Source organism: Ictidomys tridecemlineatus, chromosome 11 (assembly GCF_052094955.1).
Source record: "Ictidomys tridecemlineatus isolate mIctTri1 chromosome 11, mIctTri1.hap1, whole genome shotgun sequence".
Taxonomy (NCBI): Eukaryota; Metazoa; Chordata; class Mammalia; order Rodentia; family Sciuridae; genus Ictidomys; species Ictidomys tridecemlineatus.
In genome coordinates, this window is record NC_135487.1 from 120099652 (window position 1) to 120124226 (window position 24575).

Consider the following 24575-nt stretch of genomic DNA (forward strand, 5'->3'; position numbering starts at 1 on the left):
CCCCCAACCCCCACGGCAGCTCATCAAGTGCTCCGGCTTTGTGTTGAATATCTTCCTAGTTACTTAAAGCTTTTTCTCTCCCTGCTTTACAATCTGATTTTTCTGGACAATGGAACAGCAGTGACCAAACAACAAAACAACAACAAAACAAAAAAACAACCCCCCCAAAACAAACAAACAAAACAACCCCCCCCAAAACTCCCAAAAACAAAACAATGCAAGTGGCATAATACCATATTTTTTTTTATTAGACAAATATGTAGATAGGAGATTCAATGAAGAAAGAGTTATAGGTATAGGGTCTGAGCAGATCTCTTAGAGTTTTTATTAAAGCAAGATTTCAGACCAGACCCTGGGCTTGGTGACAACATAACCATTCACTTCATAGTTCAGATCTCTCCAGTTCAGGATATTCGGACTGGGAGGGGAATCCTGATATACAAGCTGGATCTCTTCTGGGGACAGCACCGTGTCCCACAAGTATAAATCTGCGATCTCTCCCACAAAGGACTGGCTCTTATCAAAACTGCCTCCATAGGAATCTTGCTCCTGTCCCAGGACAATCTTGGGGTGAGGTTCCACCGAGTATCCCTGCTTCAAACCCTTTTTCACCAGAGGTTTTCCATTGATCCAAAACTCAGCAATGCCCGTGGAGGACTCCCAGCTGGTACACATGTGGACCGGGGCCAGGGGGTCTTCGACAACCTTGGCTGTGACTTTGCTCCGTCCGATGTACAGATTATACTGTCCGGCTTTTTCTTTATAGATCAGTAGCTCGTTATCCTTACCCTGAGCATTGTAGGAGAAGAGGCTGTACGGCCGGGAAAGGTCGCTGTACGCTCGCAAACACAAGGTGAGGTTCTGCAGAGGCTTCTTCACCTCCGCAATCAGATTCACATGGTCAGAAGAAGATTCTCTAGGGAACACAAATGCCTTTCCTCTGAGGTCTGTGGGAATGAAATCAGAAATAGAATGACTTTCACCGGGAACTCGGGGAGAAAAATGATCCCAGATTCAACTTCTCATCCCAGTCTCCTTGATGGACTCCTGGCCTCCCTACCTGTCTGAGACAAGGTTCCCTGGAGGCTGGTGAGGACAGAGACCCAAAACAGCAGCTTGTCCATGTCCTTGGCCTGGGGTTGTGACAGCAGCTACAGTGACAAAGGTGGCTGTCCCCTGAACTCTTTGAGACTCACACTCTGAGACCGAAGGCTTTAAGGGCACTCTGGTGACCATGGGGGGTGGCGAGCACCAATGATGTGTGAGTTTCCAGACCCTCCTCCTGGTGCGGCCCATCAGAGCTGCTGACAGAACAGGATTGGCGAGGCCCTGGGCTGGGAAATCAATGGGTGTTACTTATTAAACACAAATGACTGCCAGAGCGGTTACTTAGCTCTTTCTCTTCTTTTTGTGTTCCTGTATTTTTCTCATTTCTAATTTTGTCATTTTCCTGGGGACATAATACCTGAAGGGATGTCAGTATCCCTCCTAGTTCTTCTCTTTGAGTCTTTCGCCACTCAGTGTGTATTTAATTGATCTTTGGTGATGACCCCATTCATAGAGAACGTGCACATTTATTTACTAACTCCCAGGCACTACATTGGATTACTGGGGCATCAGTGGTGACTGACTCTTGCACAACCCCAATGACCTTCCTCTCCAATTCTCTCTGCTACTACTTAAGCAGCCACACCTGATTAGCTGCTGCTCAAACCTGCTCTGCCTGTAAGATATCTAACTGAGGTTTCTCCTTTCTACCTATCCGACTTTTCTTCTCTCTCCTCACTAAATGGTATGGGATCTTCATTCTCACCCTCCTGTCTAGCTTCAATTCATTCTCTCCTCTCTCAGCTCACTCCAGCCTTTTCTGACCAACCTTTTCAATGGCACAATAACTGCCACCGGTAATTAACTTTCTCTACCGATGTTCAGATGATTCTTATCTCTGGGAAGTTTCCATTATCTTCTATTTTTTTTTTTTTTTTTTTTTTTAGGTTGAATCATGGTTGCGAAGCTTTATCTGACTCGTGGCACAGTAAGGGTAGGCGTTGGAGTTGGAGTTACACGCAGCTCGTTGTATCCTGAATTAAATACTAATCCTCCTGCTTGGAAGCCCATGCTGTTTCCAATCTTGCTCCAGCCTGGCTGTAAACTCCGAATCAGATCCTATTCTTCAGTCTAACACCTCTAATTGTTGTTCTTCACCTGCTTTCCTGGTTTGGATACTTCTAGTTATTTCTTTCATTTCTTACTTATATTTCTCAGTTTCTTGAGATCCTAACTGTTCTTCAAAATTAATCTCAAGCGTAATCTGCTTCATGAAGACTGTTATGGTCTGGATGTGAGGTATGCCCCTCAAAGTTCACCCATCAAGAAGGTGCAGAGAAGAGATGATTGGCTTATGAGAGCCTTAACCCAACCCATGGATTAATCACCTGATGGGATGAATTGAGAGGTAACTGAAGGCAGGTGGGACATTGGGGGGTGTGACTTTGGGGTATATATTTGTATCTGGTGAGTGGAATCTCTTTCTCTGCTTTCTGATCATCACGTGAGCTGCTTCCTTCTGCAACATTCTTCCGCCATGTTGTTCTGCCTCACTTTGAGACCTGAGGAATAAAGCCAGCTATCTATGGATTGAGACCTTGGAAATCATGAGCCCTCACACTTTTCCTCCTCTACAGTTGTTCTGGTTGGATCCTTTTAATCACATCCGTGAAAGTCTGACTAAAATAAAGACTTTTCTGATATCTCAACAGGACATTAATTTTGCCTCTTTTGGACTCCTAATAAAGTCTTAACCAAAGAACTTGGAGGAGGATTCCACTGTTTCCATTCACTAGTGGTTGATTATTGTCCAACCCACTAAAGCTCTCTGAACCTTAGATTCCTTCTTTGCAAAACAAAGATAGAACTATCTATCTCACAGTGCTGTGGGGGAGGATAAATGAGAAAGTATAATATGCATAAAGTGCACAGAACTTATCTAGTTGGCTACTATTATCATTTTAAAGCCTTTTTTGGTCTATTACCAATGTCTTCCTGGAATTGAAAATATTTTAGCATATTTATCTCTTATCTCCTCTAGACAAAAGATGGTTACTTGGTCTCATTCATATTTAGATCACTTATCTGATTTTTTTTTTAAATATGTGAAATGAGCCTTCCATATGTTTGTGCAATCAAAGGGCACAAGTAGGGCAAGGACTTCTTACATGCAACAGCTTAGGAGCAATGCAAACTAAGATAGGATGGAGTAATATGAGCAGGTGACACTATAAATAGGAACGGGGAGGTAACCTTTACTGTGAACCCTGGGAATATATAATTCCTGGTCCCAGATGTTGATTAATGAGTGTCATAAAATTCACAGAATAGGCTTCGCCAGCTGCTTCTAGTTTTCATCGTAAATTAACAAATTATCATTCTGTCAACAAAAAATGGTTTGGATATTAATATAAAAGAAAATCCTTTTTTTTTCTTTTTTTTGTTTTACTAGGAGCTGAGTCCATGGAGCTGGACTGGGCGGACAAGGGATGATCCTCGAGAGACTAGAGGTAAGGGGATTTGTACTGCCATTGGGGCCAAGTGCCAGGGCTTATAGTTGACCATGAAAATGCGTTCAGGCACTGTGAAGAAGTGATCTTGGTTACAAAGCTCGTTCATAGTAGAATGGGAAAGAGGGAGGAAAAACGGGGCCCGATTCTTTCCTTCTCTGGAATATGTTTTTCAAGGCTTTGTAAGGGAATTGACTCTGCTCCGGCCGTCATCAAGTTGGAAACCGAGGACTCTGTCTATACAGAAAGTCAGGATGTAGGAAAATAAATCCTGAGTCTTCAGGACTGAGTGGTGTTCTCAAGGTGAACCAGTACCTGCCATTGCCACAAGGCTCCTGGGTGCTTTCCTGCCCGTGAACATGCAGATGTAGGTGGGTGCCTGTCTAATGGCTCCAGAAGGCTTGAGTGTAAGAGAGGAAAGATGGTAGATAGGATGCCTTGGAGAAGCAGGGCCACCTGTGTGTCTCAGCAGGGTTATCCTGGTTCAGTTAGATGGCATACGATTGAGTTTGACCTTGGGGCGGGGGGTAAAAAAAAGGGGAAAGAAGGCATCAGCAGAACAAAAAAGGGATATTACTGGGCACTTCCCAAAGGCAGGAAGTGAGGAATGACTAAGGTTCACTGGAGGACTAAAGAACACCTTAAAGATATCCTCTAAGTTCTTGGGCGCTTGTGGAAGACAAGAAGTCACAATAACTCTTAGAAAATGCTGGATAGGAAGGAAGAGACTGAAGGAAAACATGAGGTAGGATCGAGGACTCTAGGACTAAGAATTATTTGCTGTCTGTTCTGTTAGCTTAAGTGTACTTACAAGCATGTAGAGGCACTGGGAGAATTCAGAATCATGATGATTGCCCTGGTGTGTAGTTGTACAAAATCAAAGCTACACAATTTCATTCTGATGAAAGAGTCTTATGGAAAAGAAAAAAAAAAAGAAAGAAAAACTGAGAATTTAAAAATAAAAATATGTTGAATATAAAACCCGATTAGATTTTACTCCAAATTTTTTATTGCATATTATCTTCATCCATTTTCTGTTGCTATAACTGATTGCCATGGACTGGCTAATTTATAAAGAATAAAAATTTATTTAGCTTACATTTCTGGAGGCTGGGAAGTCTGTATGGCACCAACATCAGATGATAGCCTCTATGTCACATGATAACATGGAAAAGAAATCATGGAGTGAGACACAGCAAGCATGCCAGAGACAGCCTGCTTTTATAACAAAGCAACTTCCAAAATGAGCTTTTAATCCACTAACCCATGAGTGACCAGTCACCTCCTAAAGGTGCCATGTCTCCACACCGAGTGTGACTTTGGGGATTAAGTTTCCAAAACATGCAATCTGTGGGCATGCCGAAACCACAGCACATATAGTTTTAGAAAGTATGGTGCTACTGTTGCAGTTAGGATCACAGTGAGGGAGTTAATCTGGAGGAGATGGAGGATAGGTGATAAGTCTGATTCCCCAAATTTGGAATTTAAAATAATAATATGACCTGCCCATAGGGGGAGAAAAGATAAAAAGGCCAGTGGAGAATCTGAACTATGGGACGGCCACTTGGGATTAGAAATATAGGTTTCAGGGGAATCAGCATTTAGGTGATGATGAAATCATAGATTCTCTCTTTCAGTGGAAAGAGAGGATGGAAAAGGTCAGACGTCCACACACTGATCTGGGAGGACATTTGCATTCATTGGTTGGAGGCAGGGGAAGAGTTGAGGCTTGGCTGGAGAGGAAGGAGTGTGTGCACGAGTTTCCAGGAAGCAGTGTCCTGTGCCATGAAGTGCATGAGAGAGATCGAAGTAGAAGGGCTGCTGGATTTTGCAATAAAAATTTCACTGGTGACCTTTTAAAGAGTAATTTTCGTAAAGTGGGCATGGCAGGATTCAAGTTTCAGGGGATGATGGGGGGAGAAAGAAGAAGGGAGCCTATTTCCTAAGGTTCAGTGGTTTTGACAGGATACAAAAAGAGAGAAACCAGATTCTCCTTAGGAGACTGGGGGTCCAATGTGTATTTTTTTCCTCTAGCACGGATTATAGATTGTCTCTTTTTTGACAGAGTGGTTATTTTGTCTGTTTCTCACTCCGTAACATTTCCTCCAACAACGGAGAAAAATCAGTAGCCACCTGAGATTATGACTGACCTTTCTACCCAAGTAGCTTTTTCAGACTCTAAATGCCAGCCTGCAGGCTGTTGGCCGACGTGACTTCTGCTTCTCAACTCTGGAATCTTCACAAATCTGTCACTTTTCAGGTGCCGTTGGCACACCTCTTTGAGGTGATGAGGTCTCCGGGGATCTGACCTCACGGATGAATCAATGTCACTAATGCAAGAGTGGGCTTTGTTATAAGAGTGGGTTTGTCCCCCTCTTGATCTCTCTTCTGTTGCTCGTCCACCATTGATGCCTTCAGCCATCTTATAATGCAGCAAAAAAATGTCCTCCCCAGATGTGACCTCTTGATCTGGGACTTTCCACTCTCTGGGACCGTGAGCAAAATACACTGCTATTGTTGATAAATTACCCGGTTCTGTGGCATTCTTTTATAACATCACAAAATAGACGAAGGCAGAAACCTGGTCTTAAGAAGTAGGGGCTGTTTGTATAGCGAATACCTGAAAATGTGGCAGAGGCTTTGGAACTGGATCACGGCTAGAGGTTGGAAGAATTTGCAGGCTAGAAAGAGCCTGCACTTGCACCAGTGGAAAACTAAGAGCAGTTCAAAAGTAGAGAACTTGAGGGAAAGTCAGCAATGTGGAGACTCTGTGAGTGGTCATGATGAGAACACTGGCAACAATGTTGACAGTGAGTGACATTTTGATGAGGTCTCAGGTGGAACTGAGGAGCAAGGAATTGAAAACTAGAGTAAAGGCCATCCTTGTGACACACTTGCAAAAAAATAAAATAAAATAAAACTTGATGGAACTGTGTCTCTGTATCCTGGGGCTTTAGGGAAGGCAGAATTTAACAGCAGTGAACTAGAATATTTAACATAAGAAATATCTAAGCAGTAGAGTATCCAAGTGTGTCTGTCTTCTTTTGGCTGCTTACAGTAAAATAAAAGAGGAGATAAATGATTTAAATCTGTAATTAAAAGGTTTTGATTTCCTAACTAGAGAGGAATTTGCCTCAGGATGTGTAGTTGACTTTGGACTTTTCAAATGGCATAGGAACGAGTTGAGACTTTGGGCGTTAGTGGAATAAAATGAACAAATTTTGCATGTGAGAAGCACAGAAATTGGTGGGGGTGGGGGTGGGGGGGGATTGGGGTGAAACGCTATGGTTTCAATGTATCCCTCAGAGTTTCTGTACTGAAATCTTAATCCCCGATGCATCAGTGTTGATAAGTAGAGACTTAAAGGAAGAGATTAAGATTAGATCATGAGCCGGGTGCAGTGGCGCACACCTGTAATCACAGCAGCCAGGAGGGTCACGAGTTCAAAGCCAGCTTCAGCAATGGTGAGATGCTAAGCAACTCAGTGAGACCCTGTCTCTAAATAAAATAGAAAATAGGGCTGGGGGTGTGGCTCAGTGGTCGGGTGCCTCTGAGTTCAATCCCGGGTCCCCCTACCCAAGGAAAAAAGATTAGGTTGTGAGGACTCTGGCATCATGAATGGATTAATGTCATTCCATTCAAGAGTGGGTGTGTTCTCAAAGTGAGTTTGGCTCCTTCTTACTGTTTTGCAGGTGATATCTTCTATAGTGTTAGGACACAGCAAGAAGGCTCTCACCACATGTAGCCCCTCGATCTTGGGCTTCCCAGCCTTCAGAATCATGACCATAATAAATTTCTAGTATCTACAAATTACCTAGTCTCTGTTCTTCTGTCATAGCAGCACACCATGGACTGAGTCAATGTCTGAGATGGTGACTTGACTTCTACCACAGTACTTTTTTTTTTTAATATTCTAAATGCCAGGCTCTAGGCCACTAGCAGACTTCTACTGCCCTTTCTCAATTCCAGTATCTTCACAAATTGGCTTTTCCCTCTCCAGACCCTGTTGATACATGGGAGTCTTTTCTTGATCTCAGTTCTCTGTTCCTAATTTCAGGCTTCATTTATAAAAAGAAAAACTCCCTGCTAACTTTGTTATTTTCTACTTTTGGATTCCATGAGACGTCTAGACGAAGTGACCTCACTGAGATCTCGCTCTAAATTCAGAATCCAACTGAAACTACTCTCTGGGGTATCGCCATGTCTCTCTCTCATTCTCTATCCTCTACATTCCTAGATTACTTCCTTTTTGAACCACGTCTGTCGTCTTTATAAAATTTAGCTGTTGTTACCGAAGTGGGTTTTTTAACCCATCTTTTTTCGTGTAAAATTTTTATAAAATTTGCCTTTCATCAGAGCTCGCTGGTCACAACCACATCCTTGCTGTTCACGATCTTTTCATGACACTAGATCAGAGGGTGGAGATGTGCAAAAGAGAAAAAATATAACGACAGGGACTCAGTGTCACTCTGTACCTTGAGTAATGTTGATGGAGAATTTTCCCTTCTCTTCGTATAGGAATTCATTTCTCAGTCGACAGTGACAGGAAATACATTCCTCAAAGAAACAGGGACAGATTTCCTAAATGTGTGGCTTACAGGTGTGATCTAGAACTGTCTTTCTTTGCTCTTATCACTGTACCTTTATTCTATGCCGTGTTTGTATCCAAGACCTAGAGTTGGTGTCAGAACAACAGTTTTTCCATATTGACCCATTTCATTGACCATCTTAAGCCTTCAGAATACAAAGAACCTCACCGAAGCCCACAGAGCTCACCTTCCTGCACTGTTTCAGCTTCTGTAAATGTCACCTTCTGTGTCTGCATTAGAAAAAGTCATCCTGGTGGCCTTCACCCACCTTGACCACATCCTTTTTCCTGAGCATGCTGGCTCGTTCAGAGACCGAATGCCTTGGTCACCGTGCCACACAGCCTCACAGGACAGAATCAAGCAATCATTCCTGGTGTTTGTCGCCTTGACAACCATCGACTGCTAAGTGGTTTTCTGGAAATTCCTAAGGTAGCATCTTTGTGAACACACGTATGTGCCCCGCTTGCACTTCTGTGACAGTGTTGTGACCCCCCTTCTTGACACCCTACCGTGAAACTTTCCTGTTCTAATGACACAAACCCTGAGGTAAGCAGTATTTTATCCATCACAACTGTGTTCATGGATTTTGTCTGAATTTCCTACATTAACATCCTTATCATTTTCACCCTGCTCCGGGCTGCCTCCACTGGGATCTGGGGACCTCAAGATGGTCATTGTTTGAATAGCTGGATAGTGGTCGCCTATCTCCCATCCAAGTACCATCCACACCTGGTCCCGCTTAGCTCCCATGATCAGATGGGATTGGGACTAGTTGGAATGGTATGGCCATAGACTAGTATTGCCTATAAACAAGTGGATTCATTAAATGTAGAAGAGGCCGACTATCAGAGACCTATGCTATCATCCGTCCAGTGTGGGAGGGGCCCTGTTGTTTACAGACTCAGTAAGACACGTCTCAGCCAAGGACACCGTGTGGACCGAATCTCTTAACAGGTTGACTCATCTCCTCAGGAGAACTTGAGTCTGGGGCCACGAGATTTCCTGCTCACAAACATTTTCTATCCCACAAGTGGGCCAAATAGAACACTCTGTTGTGAATTGGCTCCAACACTTGGACTGCTCTTCCACTTAGCTCTGAAAGGAAGGCCCCAGGCTAGGATTTCCGCTCCGGGTGCTTATTACCTGGAGACGGCCGCGCTCCAGGAGGACTCTGATGACTTATTCTTAGGTGGGAGCATTTTGATTGAAAGCCCTCCTGGCTCCCACTTCACCTGGCCATTTGGTTCTTGACTTTTGTCTGAGTGGAGCCGACCCGGTGACGATGGTGGCAGCAATGACTTTAGTGAAAGAATCCCGGGGACCCCCTGAGACTCTCCCCGTTCTCATGATTGGAGCTATATGACCCTTAATAGGCATTTCAAAAAGGCTTCCTTCCCATTTGCTGATTGGAAAGTAAATAGTCTCAGCAAAGAGAGGCCCTTTTCCCACGAATCCATCCCCATTGGCCACTTAAATAGCATACATTTAGGTGGAGTACCCATTATTTATGTAGGAGAAAACATTTTTTTTTTAAAAAAACCCCACATTATTCTTGCAGCCTTGGAAGCTGAGCAGAGGGAGAACAGATGGGTGTCTTTTCTCAAAGAATGGTGCCTTCCTTCTTGATGTCCTCTTCTTAAACATTTACTTTTTTGCTCCTTGAAAGCTTTTGAGAATGGCTCATTCTGTAGTGGCCGCATGGTAACTATTTGGGTTGGTGGCGGCTAATTCTGGGCAAGTGGCTCTGATTGCTCTCCTCTTAAGTGAGGACTGACTGCAGTTTTCAGTGAATCAGGTTCCCCACATACCTTCTCCTTGTCGGCCAGGTGGCTGGGGTGGAGGGGAGCAGACCTGAAGGTGGTTTTGGTCGTGTGTCTTTTCCCTCTGGAGTTTTTCTTCTGAAGAGCACTTCTCTGCCCTTATCTTACACAATTTTGTTTTTCTTGGATGGGCAGTTATGTGTGTAATGAAGAAAAATTTCATGTAGATCCACTAGGAGACATGGCTAGAAAGCACCCTGCAAAGCCCTCAGTAGAGCAGCATCTATTTCCACACACATCTATATTTTGGGAATAAGTGGCTCATTATTTTAGCCCCAAGGTCAGTTCTTTCCATTTTCTGTCTTATACTTTTGTCATAGTTTCTAAACCACGGAAGCAGGCCTGAGGCACATTTCTGGTCACCTGCCATTTTCCCCTCCCTCCAACAGACTTCCGGAGCTCATGGGTCACAGGCCCAGTGGGGGTCTTCTCCTAGAATCTCCCATTTGGTAGACTGGGCACGTTAATAGGTGATATCAATGTCTCAGTGATGATCAGTGTCTGATGTACATTTAGGGGCAGCTCGGAAGCTGAGGATCCTATTTCCCCAGGGGTTCTGAAATGTGTTCCGGTTGGATTGAATATTCTCTGAAATTGTGTGCAAAATAATGTGCATGCAGGCACATGTGCGTATCGTGATCAGATTCTCAAAGAAGTCTCTGATAAGGTAAAAATCTATTGCTACAGAACGGCATTTTGCAAAAATACGTTTTGTTAAAAATTTAAAAGAAAGTAAATTTTATATTGCAGCCCTGTTTGTACACATGCATATATATATGCATCTTAATCAAAATGATCATAAAACAGTACAAAGGCTTATGTCCAGAAACTTCTGAAATGTTTGAGAAATGAGAGGTCGTTATGTGGAACTAGAGGGGAATGAGTAGAAGAGAGGATGATAGAAAATATATTTGAAGAGGTGGATTCCACGGGTGTTGGTAAATGTAGAGGCTGCCTTCATCAGCTTCACCACCACCACCACCACCACCACCACTACCACCACCATCATATATAACACTTGCTTTCTGGTCTTCTACTCAATATCTCCCCCAGGCAAATTTGGTTGATCCTTCCTCTCTTCTTCTATAGCACTTTGCAAACACATCTAATATTTTTGTACTTATCACAGCATTATTTCCAATTAAAAATGTGTATCTTCTTAAAATTTTATTTTGTTGGTTCTTCTTAGTTATGCATGGCAGAAGAATCCATTTTGATAAAATTATACAAGCACAGGATCTATCTTATTCTAATTAGGACCCATTCTTGTGGGTGGGCACAAGGGTGGGGTTTACTTAGGTATTTTCATATGTGTACGCAGGAAAATCATGTTAGATTTATTCTAGTGTCTTTCCTATTCCTTTCCCTATTTGTTATGGTTTGATGTGAGGCGCTCCCCCAAAAGTTCACGTGTGAGACGTGCAAGAAGGTTTGCAAGAGAAATGACTGCATTGGAGCCTTAACCTAGTCAGTTAATTAATCCCTGATGGGATTAACTGAGTAGTAATTGAAGGCAGGTGGGGTGTGGCTGGAGTAAATGGCTAATTAGGGGCGTGGCTATGAGGTATATATTTTGTATCTGGAGAGTCTTTCTCTGCTTTCTGATCACCACGTGAGCTGCTTCCCTCTGCCACCCCCTTCTGCCATGATGTTCTGCCTCACCTTGAGCCCCCAAGGAATGGAGCCTGCTGTCTATGGAGTGAGACCTGTGAAACTGTGAGTCCTGAAACACACCTTTTCTCCTCTACAATTGGTCTGATTGGGTCCTTTAGTCACAGCATTGAAAAAAGCTGACTAAAACACCTTTCCGTTCGTTTATTCCGGTTGTCTAATCTAGTGAACTTCTCTTCTTCCCCTCCCCATTTTATTGTGGGTCAGCTTCCACACATCAGAAAAAAACATTTGACCTTTGGATTTTGGGGATTGGCTTATTTCACTTAGCATGATAGTCTCCAGAGCCATCCATTTACTGGCAAATGTCATAATGTCATTCTTCTTTATGGAAGAGTAATATTCCATTGTGTATATATATATATATATATATATATATATATATATATATATATATACCACATTTTTTTTATCTATTAGAAAAATTTTACTCAAAATGTAAATATAACATACCAGTCACTGTCCTAAGCTAGAGAGAACCTGTAACAAATACAGAACTTGTAAGAAACCTTAAGAAACACAGCGTCTTAAGAGAGAGACTAGCATTAAAAAATGAGCAGAAGCTGGAATAAGTGCATACCTAGGAAGGTGGAGGGCTATTAAGGGAGGACCTGTTCACAAGACTCAGTTCTCCATGGGATCATAAGGAAAGAGGATGGCACTGGAACGGAGGTGTGTGTTCTACTAGGTGGAGCGAATTGGGTAGGTGGTAAAAGGGAATGGCCTGACCAGCCCAGAAACTTTGAAAAGCACATTTGCTAGAAAGAACACATGCTGACATCCTTCCCTGCAAGCCTGATGCCCAGCGTAAGGTACCCACAAGTTGTAAGAATCTTACTACAACTTTAGATGATGGATGGTGAACACTGGGCCAAGTACAAGATCTTACCTCTGTGCTTCCCGGCATTAGAAGCACCTGGACACCTTTCTTCTGTCTCCCTTGTCATCTCTTTATTTCAGGGTGAAAAGAAAGGGAAAAGAAAGAAACCAGGAAATAAAATTCCCTGGGCTGTCTTTCCCCTCTCTCTGGAGTTTAGGCTAAGTTCTCATCCTATTCTCACTGCTCAAACTATAGTAAAACCGATTGTGGGCTAAAATAGTTGCAGCAAACTCAACAATAGGCAAAGGGTACAAGTGCCTCTGGCAGAGAGAGAAGAGAGGTTGTGGAACCGGTGAGCCGGGATGAAGGGCACTGAGTGAGCCCTGGGCAAGACCAAGTCTTTAGAAAAGAAGATTTGAAAGGTACCAGACCTCAATTCAGTGTGCTCCTACTGTGTGTGTGTGTGTGTGTGTGTGTGTTATGTGTTTGTGTGATGTAAGGGGTCTGTGTAGTATTGTAGGGAGGGAACTAGTCTGCTAGTCTGCAGGAAATTCTGAGGTTCATGGGAAGTATTGCCTCTGTATTAAATGCCCAGAATGCTAGGAAATATTTTTTGGTGTGATTTGTTTTAAAGCAACTTTTTTTTTTTTTTTTTTTTTTTTTTTTTTTTTTTTTTTTTTAGACAGAATGTATATACTAAAAATATTCACTGGATTTTAAGGTCTTTGCAGAGCTGTGCTACCATTATCAGAATCGAATTTTCTAACATTTTCATCACCCTCAAAAGAAATACTGTACCTAGTAGGAGTCCCTTCTTCCTCCCCTGGAATCCCAGACTGAGGAAACTGTTATTCTATTTTCTGCGTTAATGGATTTGCCTTTTTGGGCACTTCACATACATGGAAATCACACAATATGTGGTCTTTTGTGTGGCTTCTTTCACGTTGCACTGTGTTTTCAAGGTTTGTTCAGTGTTGTAGTCTCAGTACTTCATTTCTTTTTATGGTTGAAAGATATTCCATGATATGGGTATAATTGATCAATCGATTTTTGGATGTTCATCCAATCTTGTGCTCCTGGGGTGATTCCCACTTGGTCCTGGTTTATATTTTTGTGGATTCAACTTGTTATTATTTTGTTTAGGTTTTTAAAATTTTTACATTTGTTTTAATTAGTTCTGTATGGCAGTAGAATGCACTTTGACACATCATACATGAATGGAGTATAATTTCCCAAGATTTTGTGACCTATCTGAGAGGAATAGCTGAAGAAGTTCTCTAAATTCACAGAAAATAAAAGAAGACTCCTTGGGATATCTAGGAAGGAGGAAAAAACACAGTAAGCAAAAATATAGGCGAATAAAATGGACTTTTCTCCTTTTTCTGAGTTTCCTAAATTATGTTTGAAATTTGAAGTAAAAATCATCACATTGCCCAACATGGTTTTCCATGTAGGTAGAGAATTTTTAAAGACAAATATATGATGAATAGGAAAGATAAAGGGGCATTGGTCACAGTCACATGAATCTACACATTTGCTAAAATGACATAGAACTCTGCATGCACAGACATTCACATGCACACACACAGTCTCACATTCCTAGTTTTGATATTGTACTAGAATTATGCAAGAAGTAGCTATTGGGAGAACCTGAGTGAAAGTCTTATCTTTGCAACAGTATGCCTGTCTCATTTCTATGAGATCAGATATTACCTTGATATCAGAACCAAATGTCACCCTGTTGCATCTATATTCAGAGAAGATATTGGTCTGAATTTTATTTTCTGGTGATTGTGTTTTTTCTTCCTTCCTGGATGCTCCACGGGAGTCCATTTTTTCCCACTGTGAATTTAGAGAGAATTTTTTTTTTTAGCTATTCCTTTCAGATAGGTCACAAATCTCTCTTAGTTTTTCTTTCTCTGACTATGTATTAATATGTCTTTTAATCCTGAGGACTATTTTCATTAGGCGTGGAATTCTGGGTTGACAGTTTCTTTCTTTTGGCATTCAAAAAATATTGTGCCGCTTCCTCCATTCCTCCATGATCCACTGTCACTCAGATTCTTTTTGCCATTTCTTTTTGACTGCTTTCAGTTTTTTTTTTCTAGAATTTTGACTATAATGTGTTTTAGTGTGGATATTTCTTGATTTATTCTAGTTATGACTTGCTGAGGTCCGTGAGTCTGTAGATTCATGTTTCTGACAAATTTAAGTAGCATTAACTCATGTTTTCTAACATCTTTTTAGTTTCACGTCCTTCTCCTCTCCCTGAGACTCTGATGATATGAATATTAGGTCTGATGTGATACTCTTCATTATTTTTTAATTTGGTTATTGTGTCTTTTTTTCCCCCAATGCTGAGGATCAAACCCAGGGCCTTGCTCATGGAATCTGTCATCAAGCTACATTTTTTTTTCCCAAAGGTGGTTTTGATGAAGATAGGGTTCTTGATTGACAGTTTTTCTTTTCTTTCAGGTCTACTGGCTTCTGGTCTCTGGTGCTTCTGATGAGAAGTCAGCTACTAATCTGACTGGGATTCTGTTGTTGGTACATGATGAGTTGTTTTTTCTCTTGCTGCTTTCAAGATTTTCTTTTCTATCTTTGACTTTTAACATTTTGACAGTGATGTATTTGGGAATGAGTCTCTTTGCATTTATCCTACTGAGAGTTTGTTGAGATTCTTGGCTGTGTAGACTAATGGATTTCCTCTGATTTGAGAAATGTTTAACCACATTTGTTTGATGCTACCATTATGCCCACACTAGTCTACTTGATAGGAGCCTACATTTCCTAGAGGATGTGTTCATTTTTACTTATTTTTCTTTATTTCTTGTTTTCAGATGCATAATTATCTTGGTATGGCTTCAAGTTTGCTAATTATTTATTATGTCACTTAAATCTGTTCTTCAGTCCTAAAATGATCTCTCTTCATTGATATTTTGTTGAGCTATTCTTGTCATATTTTCCTTTACTATTTCAAGTTTTTTTTCTCAGTTCTTTGCACACATCCATAACAACTGTTTAATGATCTGCTAAGTCCAACTTCAGGCTCCCTATAACAGCAGATTCTATTGCTTGGTTTCTTTTCCTGTGTGTGTATTACACTTTCTTGATAATTTACATCTTATATTTTTTGCTGAAATATTTTAGAAACTCTGGATACTTACCTCCTTTTTAGAACTTATTATTCTTTTTTTATTATACCTTTTTTTAAATCCGTTGTACATGATAGTAGGGTGTATTTAGACATTTTGGTACTCTTCAGCTCCATCCATTTACTGGAAAATGCCATATTTCATTCTTCTTTATAGCTGAATAATATTCCATTGTGTGTGTGTGTGTGTGTGCGTGTGTGTGTGTGTATAACATTTTCTTTATCTGTTCATCTGTTGAAGGGCACCTAGGTTGGTTCCATAGTTTAGCTATTGTGGATTGAGCTGCTATAAACATTGCTGTGCCTGAGTTTCTATAGCATGCTGATTTTAAGTCCTTTAGGTATATGCCAAGGAGTGGGATAACTGGGTCAAATTGTGGTTCCATTTCAGTTTTTCTGAGGAATCTCCACACTGCTTTCCATAGTGGTTGCACCAATTTGCTGTCTCATCAGCAATGTGTGAGTGAACCTTTTTCCCTACATCCTTGCCAACATTTATTGTTACTTGTGTTCTTGATAATTGCCGTTTTGACTGGAGTGAGATGGAATCTCAGTGTAGTTATAATGTGCATCAGAACTTATTATTCTTTTGGTTTCTTTACTTGCTTTTTGCTTTGTGACTTGGCTAGACTAATACTGCAAAGCCTCTTTCCCTAATAGTATGAAATCTCTGATATCCCTGCTCAGATTTTAAAACTAAAAATTGTTTGTGTCCTTAGGGGTTACCCTTTGTTTAGGAAAGCTGATTGGCCAAAGTTTGTGCCTGAACTTAGGCAGCACTTCTGTATGGAGCAGGAGTGGGATGGATGGGGATGGCTTTTTCATTGTTAGCTGACCTGCCCAGAACTTTCTTGTGGAGTAAGAGTTGGAATGGGGAAATGGGCACTGCTGCCACTCTCTTAGATTAGACATTGTGCAGAATTGAACTGGGGGAGTAGAACTCTTCTGATGTTCATCAGCTGCCTAATCCACCTAGAATAACTCTACCACCACCCAGAGCTGGGAGAGGTGTGAATGCAGACCTATCTCAAATGTCACAGTTGCCTACTGTTATTTTTTTACCAAGTTTGTTCTTATCAAGTTTGCAGAGATTTTGCTGAATAAATGATTCTCAATTTGTTGTAAGCCCGTTGGTCAGTTACTAGAAGCTTTAAATGATTGTCTTTGATAATTTTGACCAATTTAATAGCTGTTTGTTCAATGAAGATTTTTTGCCAAGCATTTCACATTGTCATTCTCTGAGTGTTTGTGTGATTTTGCTAATGTCCTTTTTACCATAACTATTTGTTTCAACAAATGCATCTTGCTCAGCAATAAGGATGCAGAGATAAGTCATCCTTAGTTTTACTTGGGGGAAATTGCAATCTGTTGTCTTCCTGAAATGATATAATCGAGGTAGTAAAGGGTACTGCACAGGATGCTGGATTCTGCAAATACAGCTAATGAAGGGTCCTAACTATTGTTATGGAGATGGGAGAGTTGGATTGAGGTGGGCTTTGTACAGGAGGAAACATTTGACCTGGATCTGGAAATATGAAAAAAAAAATCTGCTTTGAGGAAGAAAAGGCATTATAGATAGTTGAAGACAGGAAGTCTGTGTAAGGCCAGCGTGTTTAATACTGTGCAAAAATATGATGCAAAAATAGAGAGTATTTTAGATCACATGGAGCACTTTAGATTTGATACTTGTTGGTATATGGGGAATTTTTGAACAGGTTTAGACACAGGTGAGCGGTGCAGATAAAATGACTGTGGCCAGAATAAGATAAGTCAAAGTCAGTAAATAGTAAGCTGTATCATAACTTAAAATGTTTCCATCTCCCTCAAATTGTTTCATATACTCTTTGCTCATGCACTTATTCCCAGAACATGCCATAAGCACATGTACCTCTGTACCCTTCATATTTTACTCTCTCTGTCAAAGTCTGTAAGTGAAGGACAGAAAGGGTGATTGCAGGTTTCTGTTTTGGGCAACCAAATGGCCAGTAAATGGAAAGGGAATACTATTTAAGTTGAGATGTTTAAAATAGAAATAAGCAAGAGATTTCTGACACTTTTAAGTAGCAGAATTTTTCTTAGGGACCAGCCACCATGACTTTTCCAAAAGCACAGTCTCATGGCAACAACAGAAGGAGATCAGATGGTATGGGAAGAGGAAGGAAGGAAGAAGAACAGCATTTTTCAAAGCCTCTACTATTTAGTTTTGCTAGAGCGATTTTCATAAATTTGTCACACACTCTAATTAGTATGCCAGTTGGATGTATCTTTACATTTAAAAAGAGTTTACAAAGAAGTAATCAATTTCATAAGTCTAAGAAATTTATATTTACTTAGCACACTTATTGATCATCTACCTTGTGCAAGTCAGTCTCTGTTTTAAGCATCTTTGAGTTTTGCTTTGCAAAAAGCAAAGAAACAAGAACTAAATGCTTGAGAACAGAAAGCACCAGTATATTAGTTATGGATAACTGTTCCTGCAGTAATAGACTTGACTATAAAATCTCATGATTTAATATTGTGGGAACTGATTTCTGGCTCCAGTAAAATACAACTGTATGCTCCTGATTGGTAAGAGGGTGTCCTCCAAGTCACAATTTAAGGACCTTGCGTCATGTGTCTCTGCTATATCCAGGGGAATGTAGTCTAATGATGGATGTTCTGTCTCCAGGTAAAAATGAGAGAAGGGCAAACAAAAAAACCTCACCTGCCTCTTTACCATGGTGGTCTGGGTGTGGTTCATGCCATTTCTTCATGCATGGCCTTGGCAAGATTGATTCCCATGGTCACACCTGGAAGCAAATGGGTTGAGGAGTGTAATTATCAGCGGGGCAGCTGCTTCTCAGCCACCATACTCTACTTTGACTTAGAAAGTGGGAATGAAGAGTTGGTGGAGGGCTAGTTAGCCATTTCTGTTATTAGCCTCTTGATCAGGAGAAGGGACACCTCTGTCTCAGTTCAGCAGAAAGAGAGGGGGGATATTTTAAAGTAAAAGGAGAGAAGTCGAAACTCATTTTAGGTAGACTGACCCAGGAACTTAAAAGTGAGATCAACTGTCAAGAATGCTGGGTGAAATGGGAGCTTGCAGATAAGGGAAAAGTAAAGATCAAAACAGATTTGTGAAAAACACGGTGTAGGGCTGGGGGTGAAAGTTTGGCTAGAACACAGGCGTATGAGAAATAAGTAACAGCCACTTGTAGGAATCAACTGGCACTTGGCACGTTTTAGGGTGCATCCTGATTACACTTTCCTCATTTTGGACATGTGTCCAAGATAATTGAGGATCTGGTGTACTTTGTGTCCTCAGGACCGTGACTTAGATGTGCTTCAGTGAGATCATCCAGCAGATGTTGACATAAAAAAGGTCCCTGCCCAAATAGAATGTTGTAGCTCTCCAGGAAATCAAGGGTGGCTCCTGGGACCTCTATGATAAAGATGGATGAATTGGGGGAGGGACAAAGTGCATGACATGGATTTCAAGAAAAAAAGAGGTGGCTTAGTAATGGAGGTGAATTTTTTGTTATTTCGGATACAGGAAATTAAGTTCCACATTTCCAGTTAGGGGACTATATTGTGGAGATAAAGGTCACGGGATGCCCCGCCCCCACACACGTCAGACTTCTGGCTTCCAATCCTCTCTTTGCCACTCTCTGAGAGAGTGACTTCGATGGGTTATTGAACTTCCTAATGTCTCAAGTACATATCTGTGGTTGTGGGATATTTATGGAACTTATCTCATTGGGTGAATGTGGCACTTAAATAAATTAATTTTCCAAGTGGAATCCAGAACAGTACCTAGAATACAGTAAATACTTTAAAAGTGTTATCTATCATCCTTATTTATATTCCTCTCTGTATTTGCCAGTGCCAGTAGAAAAGATGACTTCTTAAAAAAAAATAAACAGGCAGTGTGGATAGAGAACAAATTAAGAAATGAATAAAAGGAAGAGCACTTTTCATGATCTGAGAATTTAAAAAATATGAATGAATGTTAAAATTCATTAAATACCTTTCAAAATTTATTAAGCAATCATACATATTTTTTAATTAATAGTTTTATTTTTTTGGGAACAGTTTTCAGTTCCCAGATAAATCAAGTGGAGGGTACAGAGCAATCTCCTGCAAAGTTTCTCCTATTATTAAGTCCTTGCATTAGTGTGACGCATTTATTACAATTGACAAAGTGATATTGCTGTATCATTATTCACTAAAGAGCACAGACACATTAGGTTATATTCTTTGTTTTGTGCACTTCTGTGATTATGACAAATGCACAGTGTCATGTATCTACTCTTACAGTATCATGCGGAATACTTTTACCACCTTAAATATTTCTTATGTTTTATCTGTTCATTTCTTCCTCTTTGCCCTTACCCATGTCCAAGCAACCATGGATCTTTTTATCATTTTCTATAGTTTTGTCTTTTTCATCATGTCATTGTTTCAGTCAGGATTCTCTAGAAGAATAGAATGAACAGTGACCATACATATACCCACACATATACATCATATACTTTATACTTTTTTATACATATATTTTACTTATATGTGTGTATGTGTGTGTATACATTTTGTATAATTTGGATGACATATACATATATCTATAAATATGTGTATATATATATATGAATATGTATATATATGAATAGGTATACATTAGGAAAATGCATTTAAATTCTTTCATATCTTTGCATGAAGTGATAGACCTTTTCTGTTTGTTGCTGAATAGTATTTCATTGATGATCATCTTGGTTGCTTCTGGTTTGGGGTAACTATAAATAGTTTATATAAATATTCACATGCAGGTTTTTGTATGGACTTGTTTCTGCTTATTTGGTAAATAATAAATCCCTATGAGCATGTGTGCTGCGTCCTATAAGATGACTATGTCTTTTTTTTTATAGGAAACTATTAAAATTTGCTCTAACATGGCTGTACCACCGTGCATTCCCGCCTGCAGTGATGGAACATTCCTGTTGCTTTGCAATCTCAGCAGCCTTTGAATTTGTAGTTTTTTTTTTAAATTAACCATTTACATAGGTGTGTAAGTGGTATCACATTATTGTTTCAATTTGCAATTTCCTAAAGAGATGTGATATTGAACATCTTCTCAAATGCCTATTTATCAATAAGTATTTTTTTGGTGAAGTGTTCAGAGCTTTTATCCATTTTTAAATCAGGTTATTTTCTTATTGTTGAGTTTTTAAATTTTTTTTTTTTAGTCTTGGATGGACCTTTATTTTATTCACTTTTTTATATTCGGTGCTGAGAATTGAACCTTGTGCCTCACACATGTGAGGCAAGAGCTCTACCACTGAGCCACAACCCCAGCCCTTATTGTTGAGTCTTAAGAGTTCTTGTATACTTTGGATGAAAGTCTTTCATCAGATATGAGTTTTGTGAGTATTTTCTCAATCTGCGGCTTGTCTTCTTATTTTCTTTCAAGAGCAGAAGTTTTTTTTTATTTCAATAAATTCTATAACATCAGATTTTTTCAATGGACTATGCATTTGATATTTGTTGGATCTAAAGTCATTGCTAAATGCAAGATGACTTAGATTTCTTATGTTATGCTCTAGAAGTTTTACAGTTTGCTGTTCATTATTTGAGTCCGTAGTCTAGTTTGATGTAATTTTTGTAAGTTTATACCCCATCTAGGTTCACTTTTAAGTATGTGATATCCAGTGGCTTCAGCACCATTTGTTGATAAGATGATCTTTTTTTTTTCCATTCAATTACCTTTGCTTCTTTGTCAAAGATCAAATTGACTGCCTTTGTGTGGGTGTGTTTATTCTGTTCCATTAATCTGTGTGCCCATTTCCCTCTATTGCCACATCATCTTTGTTATTGGTAAGTGAACTTCAACCTTGAAGTTGATCAATGTTAGTTTTGTGGCTTTCTTGTTTTTCTTCAGTGTTGAGTTGGCTAGTGTGGGTCTTTTTCCTTACCATATTAACTTAAGCATCAGTAGGTCGATATCCACAAACAGTTTGGTAGGAGTGTGATTGACATTGCCTTCAGTCTATAGGTCAATTTGGAAAGAACAATATGCCTTCATTCATTTAGGTCTTTGATTTCTACCAAAAACTTTGTAATCTCTTATTTTTATACCTACTTTAACTTTTTTTTTTTTGGTAATAATGTAAATGATGTTGTGATTTTTTTTCAAATTCAAAATCCTTCTTGTTTGTTGCTGGTATATAAGAAAGCAACTGATTTTTGTGTGTTAACTTACTATATACTTTTGCTTAGTATTCAGTTACTTTACTATAATTGCTTATTAATTTCAGTAATGTCCTTTTATAGGCAGAAGACAATATTGGTATCTGCTAACTAATATATTTTTCCTGATACGTGTGTGTATGTATGTATATATGTATATATATATATGCACACATATAAACATATATATATGTTTATATGTGTGCATATATATCTTTTTTTCTTTTCATATTGCACTCACTAAGACTTTCAATACAATGTCTCATAGAAATGATGAGATAGGATGCTATCGCTCTTCTCAGTTTTAGGAGACAAGCATGTAGTTTCTCATCATTACATAGTATCATATTTTTAAAAGATGTTTTAAAAAGATATTCTTTATCAAGTCAAGAATGTTCCCCTCTATTCCTAGTTGATACTTAAAAAAATTATGAATGGCTGCTGGACTTTTCAAATAATTTTTATGCATCCATTGATATGATAGTATGGTTTTCTTCTTTTGTATGTTACATTAGTGGATTTTGATTGTTGAGCCAGTCTTATATACCTGAGATAAGTCTTACTTGGTCAGGATATGTAGTTCTTTTCATTGTTGGTTTTGATTTGTCATGTAGAGAATTTTAAAATTCAGTATTAGAAATATTGTTCTTTAGCTTTTTTTCTTGTAATATCTTTACATGGTTTTGGTACTAGAGTAAGCTGACTTCAAGGATTGACTAGAGAATGTTTTCTGTTCTATTTTCTGAAGCAGATTGTAAACAGTTGGTATAATTTCTTTCTTAAATTTACCAATGAAACCATCTGAGATTGGGGCTTTCTTTTTTGGAAGAAAGTAATTGATTTAATCTAAAATTTTTTTTTTTTTTTTGTAGTTGTAGATGGACAGAATGCCTTCTTGTGTTTATTTTTACGTGGTGCTAAGGATCAGACCCAGTGACTCACACATGCTAGGCCGTGTCACTGTGCGACAGCCCCAGCCCTGATTCAATTTTTTTTTTTTTTTAACACATAGACCTACTCACACAATGTGTGAGTTTTGTTAGCCTGTCTTTCAAAAATTTGTTCATTTCTTCCAAGCAACCAAATTTGGGAGCATAGAGTCATTTATAATATTTTCTTGTTATTATTTTAATATCCATGTGATCAGTATTGATAGTCTCTTTTTCACTTTTCTTATTTTCTTTTCATCTATTTTAGGTTTATATTGTTTTTTAGTTTTCTGAGGCTGAAATTTGGATTATTGACTTTGGCTCTTTCTCCTTTGTTAATGTAGTTCAATGCTACAGGTTTACCCCTCAGCCCTGTTTTTTGCTGCACCCACAAATCCTAACAAGTCATATTTCTGTGCCGTTCAGATTAAAAAAAATTCTCTGGAGAGATTTTCTTTGATCCATGTTTGTTTTTCTAATTATATTGTTATTCTTTGCATATTTAGGATTTTTCCTGCTATGTTTCTGTCTCTTTTTTTTTTTTTTTACCAGTTTAATGTCATTGTGGTCTGAGAGCATACTTTGTATAATTTTTATCATTTTAAATTTGTTAACTTGTGTTTTATGGTAATGTGGTCAGTCTTGGTGAATCTTCCACGTGAACTTGAGAATTAGTGTACTCTGGTGGTGTCAGGGGAAGTATTCTGTAAGTGTCAATCAGATCCTGATAATCAGAGGTGCTATTTTCCAACTTTAGCTTTATTGATTTTCTGCCTGCTGGGTCTGTCAATTATTTGTGAGAGGGGGGTGATAAAGACTGTAACCATGATTGTGGATTTGTCTCTTTTTTTCCTTTAGTTCTCTGTTTTCCCCTTCATGTCTTTCAACGCTGTTGGGAGGCAAACTGAGACTACCTAAAACAGTCAACATGCAAGAACAGATGGCTCAAAAGAGGTGTTGTAAATAAAATATAACAAAAATGACAAAAGCCTTTGATGGACTTATCAGTAGACCTGATACAAAGGAAAAAAAATCAACCTTTTACATTAGAACTTTTAGCATATTAATGACAGTTATTTTAAATTCCCTGTCTTCTGGTAATTCTAAGGTCTCCATGTCTATATCTTGCTCTGATGCTGATTTTATCACTTCAGACTTCCTGTCTTCTAGAACATCTTGTACCTCTTTGATCAGGCAGACATGATGTGTTGTGTAACAGGAACTGAGGAGACCAGGCACTGTGGCACGTGCCTCTAATCCCAGCAGCTCAGGAGGCTGAGACAGGAGGGTCAAGAGTTCAAAGTCAGCCTCAGAAAAGTGAGGCACTAAGCAACTTAGTGAGCCCCTATCTCTAAATAAAATACAAAACAGGGCTGGGGATGTGGCACAGTGGTTGAATGCCCCTGAGTTCAATCCCCCAAACAAACGAAAAAAAAAAAAAAAGAAAAAAGGAACCTAGAAAAAAGGTTTTAGAGATGTGAGTTTATAGACATGTTTATCTGGCTAGGGATTAGAATATTGTTCTCATTAGCTGTAGGTGTCAAAGGCTTCAATTTCCTCTAGTGTCCTTTGTCTTGTCTCCTTATTTTATTTGGTTTCCCTAGAAACTCCTTCTTAAATAGAATTCATGTCTTAAAACTCTCTTGCTTGTAATCCATTATTGTACTGGACTTCTTTTTACTAGTATAAAGGAAAAGAGAGGAAAAGCGTTATATAATGTTATAATTAAATCTCTGTCTTGCTTTTGTCTTTTGAGGTGGAACAAACACCTTGATCTTCAGAGAAATTTTAAAATGTCTTTTTTTTTTAATCCAGA

At 39.3% G+C, this 24575-nt stretch overlaps 2 protein-coding genes across 3 annotated transcripts in view; one reads left to right on the plus strand and one right to left on the minus strand.

Annotated features, from left to right (window-relative positions):
* Window positions 1-222: 222 nt before the first annotated feature.
* Apcs (amyloid P component, serum) lies at window positions 223-1198 on the minus strand. Its single transcript, XM_005339387.5, has 2 exons — window positions 1061-1198; window positions 223-947 (listed from the first exon to the last, which is right to left on the minus strand). Exons 1-2 carry the CDS (start codon window positions 1122-1124, stop codon window positions 328-330), a joined length of 684 nt encoding a protein of 227 aa, XP_005339444.3. The 5' UTR covers window positions 1125-1198; the 3' UTR covers window positions 223-327.
* Window positions 1199-1529: 331 nt separating this feature from the next.
* Or10j5 (olfactory receptor family 10 subfamily J member 5) overlaps window positions 1530-24575 on the plus strand; it is a 76038-nt gene continuing 52992 nt past the window's right edge. For both annotated transcript variants that reach the window (XR_013428152.1, XM_078027204.1), the window contains exons 1-3: window positions 1530-1725; window positions 1995-2455; window positions 3500-3557. The gene's annotated coding sequence lies outside the window, so the exon portion shown is untranslated. The remainder of the gene's footprint in view (window positions 1726-1994; window positions 2456-3499; window positions 3558-24575) is intronic.

Excerpts from the sequence above, each read along its gene's own strand:
- Apcs (XM_005339387.5), bottom strand. The coding sequence starts at position 1,124 with ATGGACAAGCTGCTGTTTTGGGTCTCTGTCCTCACCAGCCTCCAGGGA. Across the intron at positions 948-1,060 it reads GGGAACCTTGTCTCAGACAG|ACCTCAGAGGAAAGGCATTT; the intron begins GTAGGGAGGCCA and ends TCATTCCCACAG.